The 13,074-nt window shown below is 36.1% G+C and overlaps 1 protein-coding gene across 1 annotated transcript; it reads left to right on the top strand.

The window, feature by feature from the left end:
- The first annotated feature begins 1,254 nt into the window (after positions 1-1,254).
- fgf5 (fibroblast growth factor 5) lies at positions 1,255-13,003 on the top strand. Its single transcript, XM_027138596.2, has 3 exons — positions 1,255-1,988; positions 3,787-3,890; positions 11,823-13,003. Exons 1-3 carry the CDS (start codon positions 1,802-1,804, stop codon positions 12,177-12,179), a joined length of 648 nt encoding a protein of 215 aa, XP_026994397.2. The 5' UTR covers positions 1,255-1,801; the 3' UTR covers positions 12,180-13,003.
- The last annotated feature ends 71 nt before the right edge of the window (positions 13,004-13,074 follow it).

The raw sequence follows: 13,074 nt of genomic DNA, 5'->3' as shown, positions 1-13,074 counted from the left end.
CATGCATCAGTTGTGTAGTCCAGGTGCATCTGTGTCTAATGTAGCTTTAGATTCTTGTTCTTGGCTGACAGGAGTGGAACCTGACCTGGTCTTCTGCAGTTGGTGCTCATTGGTTTGTCATATTGTGTATTTTGAGATGCTCTTCTGCTCACCACAGTTGTAAAAAGTTGATAACTGAATGAGTGTAGACTTCCTGTCAGCTTGATTCTGTGTGGACATTCTTCTATGAGCAAGTAATTTCCAAATGCACTGGATGTTTTTTGTTTGTAGCATTATGATGTATTTTAAAAAATAAGTTTCTTAAATATTTAAACCATCCAGATGCTTGATGTGAACATTAACTAAAGATCTGTATCTTTATGTCTTTATGCGTTACACTACTGCTACAGAATTGGCTGATTGTATACCTGAATGAGGGAACTATTAAATTAGTTCATAATATGTTCTAACTTACATTGTTCCTTTGTTAACTGAATTTCTTGTTATTTTCATGAATTTCAGTGTTATCTACTATGCAGACTGTGTATAATAGACTGTTTTGTAACCTTCTGATATGCAATGCTGCAGAATGTTGAGCAACATATGCAAACAACAGGAAATAATGAATAATTTCACAATGCATCATGATTTCAAAGCTTTTTAAAGAAACCCTTGAAATTCCCAGCACTCTTAGAAAGTAACCTGCTGTCCAAAACAGTTGGCCTCCCATAGCTCCAGCTGCATGGGGTGGGACCATCACAGCTGAGGAGTACTCCTGTGTCTGTGCCGTGTGATATCAGTGCTGATAATTGTTTGATTTATACAAAACCATTATATTTATATACAGTACTTCTAAATTATATGTAACTCTGATCAGGATGTATCCAGTTACTGCCAAATAAAGACAGAAAGACAGGCATTCAGACATTCAGAAAGAAAGAAAGAAAGAAAGAAAGAAAGAAAGAAAGAAAGAAAGAAAGAAAGAAAGAAAGAAAGAAAGAAAGAAAGAAAGATACTGTACACAACGTCCACTCAAGCACCTTATTGTCATCATACTATAAAAATTAAATTTTAGATCTCCATATTATTAATACAAATATTATGATTAAACATGATTCACAACAACTCACAGACTCTGGTTTAACATATAAGTGTTATATTTTACAGAGTGAAAAAAATGCATTAAAAGTCACGTGTCAACATGGCATAAAGATGCACGCGCGTGCCGCACAGCATCCAACAGCATTATGTTACTTGTGTCCTATAAGGCGCAACGGTCCGAGTGTAGGAAAAAGCTCCACTGTGTCTATTTTAGACTTTCTCAGGCGCTCTTTATGATCCAAAGCTTAGACTTGGAGGAAGTTCAGCTCGATTATAGTGAGACCCCGGTAGAGCGTCGTGCATCTTCGCGCGATTAGGATTCATATGAGCGCGCCCTGCGCGCAAACAAGCGCGCACGTGCGTAAAGGCATAGTTTTTGGTGAAGGACGGGGGTCCGTGTATGATTTGACGTGCCAAGTTGGTCGTGCAGTTTTGGAGGGAGAGAGAGAGAGAGAGAGAGAGAGAGAGAGAGAGAGAGAGAGAGAGAGAGAGAGAGAGAGAGAAAGCGAGCGTCCTTCAGGACCCAAGCACGCTTAACCCAATGAGATCATTTGCGATATAAATATCTTCTTGCCCGCGGATCCACGGTGCTCCAACTCCTGGCTCTTAGCCACCTGGACTCTGTGGTAAAAAAGACTGACAAAATGCAGGACATGACTTAACTGGTGCGTAGAGGGAGAAAAGAAAAGAAAAAACAGTGAGAGAGTTGTTTTGGTGAAGAATGAATGTTGCTCTCTTGCTCGCGCTTGGAGCTCAGCTGATTGTCACCGCGGCTGTTTGGTTGGAGGATCACCTGGTGGCCTCGGGTCGCCGCACTGGCACTCTGTACTGCAGGGTGGGCATCGGCTTCCACCTCCAGATCCATCCCAACGGCAGAGTAAACGGGAGTCACGAGCCCAGTCACCTCAGTAAGTACCTGATTGTGCACTTAAGCGCATTTACGCGAATTTGGAAATCTAGTGCTGTGCACAATATCATGCGTCAGTAACTATTGCAGTAGTACTACTATGCCATAACGTTTAAAAATGCAAGATGTTGCAAAATTCATCCTCCTTTGATATGCAGTGAGCATGCTAAATCAGGCTATAATACAAATAGACTACACAGTAACCAAACGTGCTCTTTAACCAGTAATAAACATGTTTTACTCCTTACTGACATGCACTTTTAATAGCAGGCTGCCCTACACTTTAAATATCTAACATGGCATATCAGCTGTGGAAGACTTGTGTAAATTTATCAATGACTATCACAGATATTATTGAGAATGATTGATATTAGCATTATTAAAATACATTAAATTAAATATGAAGTATATACTGTAAGTAACCAAGGTGTGGATTTAGGTTTTGCAAATAGTGCAGGGGTAAGGGGGGGTGGGGGATTGGGGAACTTGAGTCATCAGCACTCACAACTACAAGCTGCAAGTAGTCTTTTTAACAAACTAAACCTTTAATAAATTGGGGGGGGGGGGGGATGCCTTAAAATGGCAGTGTACCATGTCCCCAATGTACATAGTATAAGACACAGTCCTGCTGCAAATCATATCACAATTGCAATATAAATTAAATAATTAATTACTCCCAATTTTAAATATTATAATAATTTAGCTTCTTTTCGTTAGGGTGTGTGATACTTTAAATTACCATACCATATAGTTACAATTGTATTAGGTATATCAAAATAGCATCAAAGCAATTATTTGAACTGTTTCAGAATCACTTATGACAGTATATTAAAATGATATACAATCTTAGGTTTAGAATAGTTTAGAAACAAGGGGCCTTACATGTCTCAATATTTTAATAAATCTGTTATTTAGTGTCAGTTGAAAAGTCAGACAAAGTTTGGTTTAAGTCCATTATCACCCCATAAGAGAAAATTATAACAAAGAAGATTGCAAATCTGATTTATTGTGTTTTATCTGTTTACTTCTGTGGAATGTCCATGAAACAAGTTGGCTGCTCTAATCACTTACATTACAGCAGCTATAAACTGCCATTTCTGTACCGGGTTCTTTTTTACCTCTCCTTCTTGAACTCTATCTACCATTACTGAAGAGCAAGTCAGTATGTACTGCTTATGTATTCAAAACTAATAAAGTCCCTGGCATGAGTTGCACATGTGATTAACTTATTACGCTGTTCCAAAGTCTGCTACTGTTCATGTTGCATTGCTTGTGTCTGTTTGTTTATTGGGAAATGCTCTATGCGAACAGCTGCAGTGACTCGCATGAGAATGTTGCTTGGTCGAGAACCAGAATGCCATGCACTGAATTGCTGTTAATGGTTCTGAGTTCAGGTCACATGCTTTTGTATTAAGTCTGTTCAGAGGCCCAATATGTGCTGGACTAAAGGGAATCGGAAAAGAAAAATGACCTAAAAAATGGTTGTTGAATTTGTCATTACCCTGTAAAACCAGACATCTCTGGCTATACAGAACGATAAAGTCCGATAAAGTTATTCACTTTTATGATATACAGATTTGTTTTCCATATGGTATGTGCATTAGAATGGCTGATGTCTTCTTAGGAAATAACAAGGTAATAGACTTTTCATGTGGGACTGCAGCATTGCTTTGGAATAAATGGCCATCTGTATATTCATTGGTTAAGGTTATATCCAGTGACATGCTACTATAAGTTTCATTTTCTCAGATCACTTATCTCTCATCACCCACATAAAATGCATTTGTGATGGTCTGCAGGTCTGCTGGAACTGTTTTCCCTATCGCAAGGAGTTGTAGGAATCCGAGGAGTTTTCAGCAACCAATTTCTAGCCATGAATAAGAGAGGATGGCTTCATGCTACCGTGAGTCAATATGTACATGTAACACTCTTACATTACCTGACAAACTTATACATCGAACACAGATCAATTGTTTTCTTTAATTTTTTCCAGTCTTTTGTTTCTGTTGTAAACCATTAACATCATGTTTATTTTCCAGTTATCCAATTTACATGATATTATTCTATATAAACAAAATAATATAGCGTATTTGGAAATATATAATAATATAATAGAATATGTATGTAGTAGGAGAGAAAGAAATTTAAGTCGGAAATTCTGCACATTTTGTTTAGTTCTATTTAAAAAATTCAGATTTGACTCTCAATCACAGGCTTAACATACTAAAACAAGTTGCATTGCTTTACAATTCACTGAATTGTTAATATCATAGCTAGTGTTTACAATGAGAGGAAATAAGAATAAGAAGACAATTTTGAGTACACATCATTTTAAACATATAAACTGAATATATTATCATAAGCTAAACAAGATTCATTGCAAATCTGTTGGAGGAAAAAGTTCACTGGTATAAAAACATTTTATTTGATTATAAAAGATTTAATGAAAGATTTAATAAGAAATTGCTAATAATTAGTGACTCAGACCCTAAAGTTAAAAAACTAAAATAATATTTTTTATATAAATGAATATATGAGATAAAAAAAAAACAATAATGCATGAAGTTAGATAAATAAAAAAGTTAGATAGAAATAAATAAAATAAAGTGTATGTTTCTGGTGATTACAAGATATTTAAACAGTGCCAGCTTAAAATCCCATACTTCTATCTATCCTATTATGTAACGTGACAGGTTAAGCTGCAAGTAAGTAAATAAAATATTAAGAAGTAAATAAATACAGACAAATATTTCTATCTGTAGTCACACTGAATTCAAATTTTTCTGATCATGTTGGATCATATCTTGGATCAGTTTAGCAAACACAAAGGCCATCAGCTCTGTACGTCTTAATGATTGTTCGCTCTTGTTGTAAACTTGACACTTTCCATCTATAGTAAATCCTTATTTTGTGTATGAGTTTTGAAAAATCCTCTGCAGTTCAATATACAGTAGATTCCCGAAATTCATGGCTCGCATATGGAAAGAGCAGGATAAATGAAGTTTTCACACACGTGACGTCAAACTAGTGTCAGAAGTCACCTTCTAGATGAAGTTTTCCATCTCACCTCACATCAGGGCAAATGTCAGCTTTGAGAGCTTCTGCAAATAGGAGTGGTTCATGAATGATAAAGATTCGCTCATGCATAGCCGCACCATGTCGACTGCCGACAAGCATCTGTTTGAGCCTGAGTCCAGCTGATAAAAGTCAGAACTCATTAGCATGCGTTAATGGGAAAAGGCGGATTAGGAAAGAGCCTGGGATGTCTGATAATCAGGAGGAGGGGAATCAATAGCAAACAGAGACACACAGGTGCAGGAGAGAGAGAGAGAGAGAGAGAGAGAGAGAGAGAGAGAGAGAGAGAGAGAGAGAGAGAGAGAGAGAGAGAGAGATAGGAGCATCAATATGGAAGAATCTACAGACATCATAAAACAGACATCAAACTAGTATATCGATAATATTTTGACTCATTTGGACTTTTTCACATATTAATACTATGCTCAATTTTTTTCAAATATTCCAAAGTCAGGAGCTATTTAGCAAACTAACATGTATCAGAGTACACTACTTTGTGTACACTTCATTTTGCATTAAATAAGTTAGACCACATCGACAGTACTATGACCGTATAGGTTGCCCCATTATCGAATCACAAACCCAAAAGCAGATCTGTAAACACACTATCAAACATTAACATTAACTCGGAAAAGGAAAGGGAAAATGTTCTTATTTGAGGTCACATGCTTGTTGCTGACTAGATAAAGCATTTGATTATCACAAGGGGAAGAAAGTATTTACAGTATTGATTGGTTGTTGTTGTTTTTTTATTTTTACTTTAGCCAGTGTTTAACATATTCGTATTAATACTATGTAAAGGTGACAGCATGAAAGATAACATATTGGGAATTCCCTTAATAATAAAAACAAAAAAAATAAAAGCATCTGTAGATTAATATACTTTAAGCTCATATGTCCTCTTACTGCAAACATCCTCCAGCTCCCAAGACTGACGTACCCTGAAGACAATCTGCAATGATCATGTCATGTTCAGTAAGGACATATCCTCTCCATTAGGGTTTAATGTTAATGTGTTTTCATGTTCATCTTCTTAGCACCGATGTGCCCAAAAAGTGCTTTCTTGCACAACGCTGAGTATTTATGAAACTGCTGACAAGACATGGAGAGAGAGGGTCAGGGAGGAATGCAAGACGCAAAAAACCTACACATAAATCTGAAGATGATCCTTTAAGCTGCTCCAGAAATCATCAGCAATTAGAGCAGCTGCAGTGACTCCATCAGTGTTGAATTAAGTTTGATTTTCCTCAGGCCAGCTACAGTTGCAGGGGTTTATTTAATAGTCCTGTCAGCTCAGCATTTAAACCCCAGAGCACTGCTATCCGCATATGCGCCGGGCCGGCCAACACGGGTATCAGGTGACACAGTGTCTGATGTTGTTGCACTGTCTGTCATATTTAATATTTAGATGTTTTCACAGGGGCAATTTATTGCTTAGATAATGGCAGGGAGAAGACAGATGTATATCATGCTGCGTGACCTCTCCTCAAACCATTAAAAAAGTAATCTTTTTAAAGGTTAAAGGGTTACCTGGATTTATAAAGCAAACAATGGGCAAGGGGAACAGGGAATGTCCAAGTAAGAAAGAGAGAGATGTACCGCTTCTGCAGCTAGGCGAGTACACCAAGCTAATTTCATCCACAGTATTCATACATTTATTGAATTTTATTCCACGCAACTGTTTAGTTCTTGAATCTGAAGGTGTGGATTAATCCTCAATAGCACCACAGCTCTGGCAATCGTACCAGCTTTAATATAAATTGTAAGTTTCTATTAAAGAGTTTTTCCTAATAAGTTATTGTTTCTATGGTAACAACTCATTCACAGGGAATTGGTGGATGTTCCAGATAATATATATTTAAATCAGGGTTTCTATCTATCTATCTATCTATCTATCTATCTATCTATCTATCTATCTATCTATCTATCTATCTATCTATCTATCTATCTATCTATCTATCTATCTATTCAATTCAATTCAAGTTTATTTGTATAGTGCTTTTTACAATAGATATTGTCTCAAAGCAGCTTTACAGAACATAAACATAGAGCAGAAGGTAAACATAAGGAATAATATCTATCTATCTATCTATCTATCTATCTATCTATCTATCTATCTATCTATCTATCTATCTATCTATCTATCTATCTATCTATCTATCTATCTATCTATCTATCTATCTATCTATCTATCTATCTATATATCTATTGTGGTTGATCTATTTTCTATTAGGAGACATTTATTGAACATGAATACGTTGGGGAAAGTCTCCATGGGAAAGTCTTCTGGACGGAGGACTTTTCAAGACAAGCTGTTTTTTTTTCTCTTATTAAAGAAGGAGAAAAAAGAGAGAATGGTGAGGCAACAAAGTTATTCTCTAGTATTTACAAGCGATGACAGGAAACAACTTGTCTCACATATATCCCCTAGCATTGATAGTAACTATAAATGGTTGAATCATGTGATTGACTAAAAAATTATGAATTGCAATCACTGGAAATAGACTGCTTTAAGGGGAATAAAAGACCTTTACTGGAAAAATAATCTACTTAAGGATGGTAACAGTAACTCCACTTCAGGTTGGGCCAGATTCCATCACTAGATCATGTATGTATCATGTTCGTATGAACTAGATAGTATCTAACAAGAGGATGTTATCTACGACAGCACAGCAACATAGTAACACTACACTAATGATGATTATGCTGAGAGATGGAAGACATCATGGTACTCTCAGGGAAAATAATGAACAGTGTTAAAAACCTCTGCTGGATTGGATCCTACAGTATGTATTCCAGATTTTTTGAAGGATTTTTCTTAGTTGTTTGTTTATAAAAATGCTGTGACACTTTACTTAAGGGTATTTTTATAGGGTTCCATGACATCTACGTACAGTACACCTTTTGGGATAAGTAAGTTAAATTTACGTACATAACTTTTAATGAAGCTCTGGTGTGAGGTTTTATTAAAGTCTGCTTTGATTAGAATTGATGTTGAAGTTAAAAAGATAAAAAAAAAAATCCAACAGAACATCTAGGTCCAGTGAATATTTTTGGTGCACGGTTGGATGCGTTAGGTTTTCTTGGCTGACTGACATTAGAACGGTGTTATGACACACAGTAGAGTAGTAACCCTTATTTAGCAAGCTATAAGCATCACGATTATAGAACACTAACATAGCAGACATGCAATGAGATTGGTTTACTCATACTGTCTCCTAACAAGTCCATGTAAAAAAAAAAATACTACTGCTACTTTTCTTGGGACTTTATGTACAGTCTTTACATAAATCTATAATTAATGGAAAAAGTAATTATCTTATTATTATAATAAGCAAAAAATGTTGGACCACAGCACTGATTAGTCAATTGTCGGTTAATTTTCCTGTAACAACAGCTGTGCATTTCCTGTAGCAACTCATTGTTGGTCCAAAGTAAGAATTCACTGTAGTTTCCATAGAAACAACTCATTGTAGTGCCATAGTAATAACATAATTCACAGGGACCTCTATGGCAGTCGTTCCCAATATTCTGTCATAGACGTAGTACTGTATGTTGAAAATCTCTAATCATTGATAAGGTAAAGATTTCTGTTAGGAGACGTTAACAATTATAGAAGGAGTCTCCAGTGTCAGTGCTTTGTAACAGTTAGTAAGATTTTCACTATTAGGAGAGTCTTTCTGCTTCTCAGTAAATAATGACCAATAATGACTTATTAAGTTCAAAAGTAAGAAAAGACAGATTGGTGAGATTTGTATTGCTGTTATGAATCGAGGGATAATTGGAACTAACTTGTCTTGAGGACATGACAATAAAAACTGTGAGGAATTAGATTAATAGGGAAACGCCACAGTTACATCCTGAGTACTGTGGCAGCTCAAAGCAATCTATGTGCCTCCAGGATGTTATGGCCGGTCAATCTGTAATTGGCATCATTTTCTGCTATGCTGCGCTCTGCAGTAAACCAGAAAAAGTTTTATTTTTCCAGTGATTGAGGTTACTCAAGGCTCTATAGTGGGGAATGACTATCCTTGGGCACACAGTATAGTTTCCCACCAGTTTTATTTTTAGGAATGGGAGATGCAAACACTTGATTATTAGGATACGTGAAGTTTATTCGTACTTACGAGCTGTATGCTACATTAAATATATATATGAGGATTAGGCATTTAATGTAAGGAAATTACCCAAAAGTTGCCCAATAGTTCTAGTGATACACTTTTGTAGCATTTTTTTCCCACCTTTTTTCTTTCTCCACTTTGGGTTTATTTACCCCTTTTTAATCTCCATCATTGTATATAACGAATCATCACATATCAGCAGACTTATTTTGTCTCTATAGACTGAAATATAGGAAAAGAGAACCGAAGACAGAAAAAAAGACAATATATTGTATATTCAACATGTGGAATAACTGTATGTACTGTGAGCATAATAGTCTAATGCCTAATGATTGACAGCCATTATTCAAACAATAGTACTGAAAATTAAGCCAAAATGTCAGGAATAACAACAATTTCCTATGACATGTTGATGAATTACTAAAGAAAGATTACATATGACTCAAATTACACTGTAATGACACAGATCACAAACCGAACTTCAAAATTGTATTGACAACCCAGAGATATCATAAATCGTGTATCTCCACATAAATCCAGTAAATATAACATTACTTTGCATTTGGATGCAGTAAAAAAATGCTTTGTTCCAGTCCTCATTTGCGTTTCCCCTCAATTGTGCTGGATAATTATCACATGAGGTCAGTCAGCTGTTAGAGCCAGAAAAGCTAATGTTTAAGAAACATGAAGTTCTCAGGCAGATGGGACCTTTTTTTAAATGTAGCTATAAAAAAGGGTCAAATTTCAGTCTCTCAAAGGAGTATTTTTTGATTGTGTATCACTGTGTTCACCATGAAAAAACTGGAATTGAGTCATTTCATTATAAACTGTGTGTCATTAACTTGTCACCTCTTATAATTATTTATCAAAGTCGTAAAATGTCGAGCTCCTGTTTCAAAATTCTCAAATCACAAAAAATACCATGGCTACATTTGTGAAACCTTACCCAAGTGGAAATGTTGGCACAGTTTATCTGTAAAGATTGCCTGAAATAAGACACAAAGAGCATCTGTCTTTCTGCTAGATAATGTTATTTTATGGGCTAATGAGGTTTCTAGCCTGCACAACAGAAGCCCTTAGAGCTTGTCACAATTTTGAAGGCCTTGGATAGGAAAGTCATTTCCAGGACTGTGCCACAGATTAAAGTAAAAGACAATTATTGTGCAAGCCTCAAACGCTCGTTTGTGCTGCTCGGTGGATATAATCTCCTCGCTGCTTTTCATTAGCTTCCTTTATGAGGGGATAACTCAATCAAGCCACGAAGCGCTCGGGCTGCAGCAGCTGCTAATGTGGCTGCTGATAATGTGTGTGCACGGTAATTACCGACTGTTTATGCATTGTGTTCTAGCTTTGTCACACTGGTAAAGATGATGATTACTGAGATATCAGATACTGAAAAGTGTAACATGTGGTGAATAGAAACAGGACAATGTGCTCAGTGTAATATTCATTTCTAGGCAAGTTATGAATCATTGTCAGGTTACTGTACAGGTGTCAAGACAGGCAGCTAGTAAAGAGCATACCAAGAAACGCTACATGAAACAGGGAACTTGATCAAGTCAAACAAAAGCACAATAAGACACAGCAGAGTAGACAGAAATTTTTTTATAGACTATCACAAAAGAGGTAAACACAATAGGGCAACAAATCGATGACAGAGTTAAAGACAGGACTAGGAGAAAAGCTAAACCAAACACAACCACATTTCATTCGTCACCATGGGAACCGTGATGCGAAGAGGGAAACCCTAACAAGAATTAATAAAATTATATAAATTATAAATGAATAGCAAATTTAATACAGTACATATTTTTAGTCGGATTCTTGTTTATTAATATTCTTTGTGGTGGTGGTAGAGATACTTCTTAAAAAATAGACTTTGTTAGTTTGTAAACTTTTACCCAAATGCAATGCAACAAAGCTTCTACATATATTGGAGCATATTCCAAAGGAAATATAGAAGCTTATATTATTTTATTGGATTTATTTATTTGTTTTATTGGTTTAGAAATACAATATTAACTCAATAAGATCTTACGAGTTTTGCAAATCAAATTCCATTATATATAAATCTTTAAAGAAGGAATAAAGCAGAGACTGACAAAATATATAGTCTGATATAAACAAGTAATTTGTATGGATTTTATTTTAGATGTAATGGGCTGAGGTCTCACTGAAGAAACTTTTGAAACTAAAACTTTCAGAACTTTGGGAGGGATTGAGATCTTGTATTAGTGTTACATAGAGTTTTAGCCTGAGACATTATTTTACTGGCTATTCACATACCATTGCTTTACATCACCAAATCAGCAAGAGGGTTTTGTAAAATTAAAAATATAAGCCTTGGAACAATTGTTAGCATTAAATGTAGTTATCTAATTAAAGTATTACAGGAGAATAATAACTAAGGTAACCTTATACTACAGAAACATCATCATTGTCCCAGATGTGCTCCAGATGATCCCACTTTCATTCTCAGCCTGTTTTCATTACGATGTTAGATGCCATGGTTTGACCCTTTGTCCCAAATGATTCACTGCTAGTTCCAGAGTCTCCTTAAGTCTTGTTTGCTTGTAAGATTCATCTCAGCGTTACACTGATTGCAGTGAACCAAATGGATTTGTGAATTGTTTTTGCAGGAGAAGTTCACTGATGACTGTAAGTTCAGGGAGCGGTTTCAAGAGAACGGCTACAACACATACGCCTCAGTCATACACAAGAATCACCGGACTGGGAGGGAGTGGTTTGTGGCACTCAATAAAAGAGGGAAGGCAAAAATGGGCTCCAGTCCAAGAGTGAAGTCCCAGCATGTGTCTACGCACTTTCTACCAAGGATGAACCTGCACACGAAACTGGAACAAGGCTTTACAATAACGGACAAAGAGCAGGAAAGGACTCAGGCCCTGCCAAAACCTCAGAGCCCTAAAGTCACCATGAACACGAGGCAGAAACAAACTCGAACTATTAAGTACTGGCCAAAATTTAGGTTTGGATAGGCTAGCATTGTCTTAAGCAAGTTGTACTGTAAACAAAGCAGTTTTCTCTTCCGATTGTCAGCATTCCATTGAACAAGTTTTTGAGGCTGAACCTGAACCTGTTGACATGGGGGTATTACAAATCTAATACCTCTGCAAGAGCATTTCTCATTAAGTTCCTCAATGTTTTTTGTGACTCTATTTATACATTGAATTTATACTAATCTATATGAGCAATTGTCTATATGTGTCTAAAAATATGTGTCTATTGATTGAATTAGATGGACACACACACACACACACACACACACACACACACACACACACACACACACACACACACACAAACACACACACAGTTTTACGAACAATACCATTCAGAATGTGCCTTATTTAGAAAAGTGAGGATAATCACAAAGCACCAAAAAAAGGCACCATTGCACTTTTTGCATATTCATATTATCATTTAGTTTATATTTTATATAAACTAGCCAAGCTCTCTTTTTTTCTGACACTGTTAATGTTACACAGCAATTGCTTTATCTAAATTTTTTTTTAAACATATATTAAAACGTACAGCTACTAGCAAGCAAATCGATAACAAGATGACATTTATAAAAGTTTCCATAGGTTTTCATCCAGATTTCAGACAAACTGAAACTTTTCTACAAACTTTTACTGCGGGCTGAATATGAAATGGGGTGGTTATGTTTTGCTACAGCTGAGATAGAACACGAGAAGCATAGGTCTAATCATGTTTTGAAAATAAAAGCTTCAAAGCAACATAATGTAATGATTTACCACTAATCTTGCTTTCCTTTTTAAATATTGTATTTGTGTGTGGCGTAGCTCCTGGTGGTCCAGCGCGGGAGCCCATGCTCTCATTGCCGTGGCCTGCGTTCGGTTCCCGGGCATG

This window comes from Tachysurus fulvidraco, chromosome 9 (genome assembly GCF_022655615.1).
Source record: "Tachysurus fulvidraco isolate hzauxx_2018 chromosome 9, HZAU_PFXX_2.0, whole genome shotgun sequence".
In the NCBI taxonomy this organism is placed as follows: domain Eukaryota; kingdom Metazoa; phylum Chordata; class Actinopteri; order Siluriformes; family Bagridae; genus Tachysurus; species Tachysurus fulvidraco.
Note: the sequence above shows the minus strand (reverse complement) of the source record. Positions and strands in the feature narration are given on the sequence as shown.

Excerpts from the sequence above, each read along its gene's own strand:
- fgf5 (XM_027138596.2), top strand. The coding sequence starts at position 1,802 with ATGAATGTTGCTCTCTTGCTCGCGCTTGGAGCTCAGCTGATTGTCACC. Across the intron at positions 1,989-3,786 it reads TCACGAGCCCAGTCACCTCA|GTCTGCTGGAACTGTTTTCC; the intron begins GTAAGTACCTGA and ends GATGGTCTGCAG. Across the intron at positions 3,891-11,822 it reads GAGGATGGCTTCATGCTACC|GAGAAGTTCACTGATGACTG; the intron begins GTGAGTCAATAT and ends TTGTTTTTGCAG.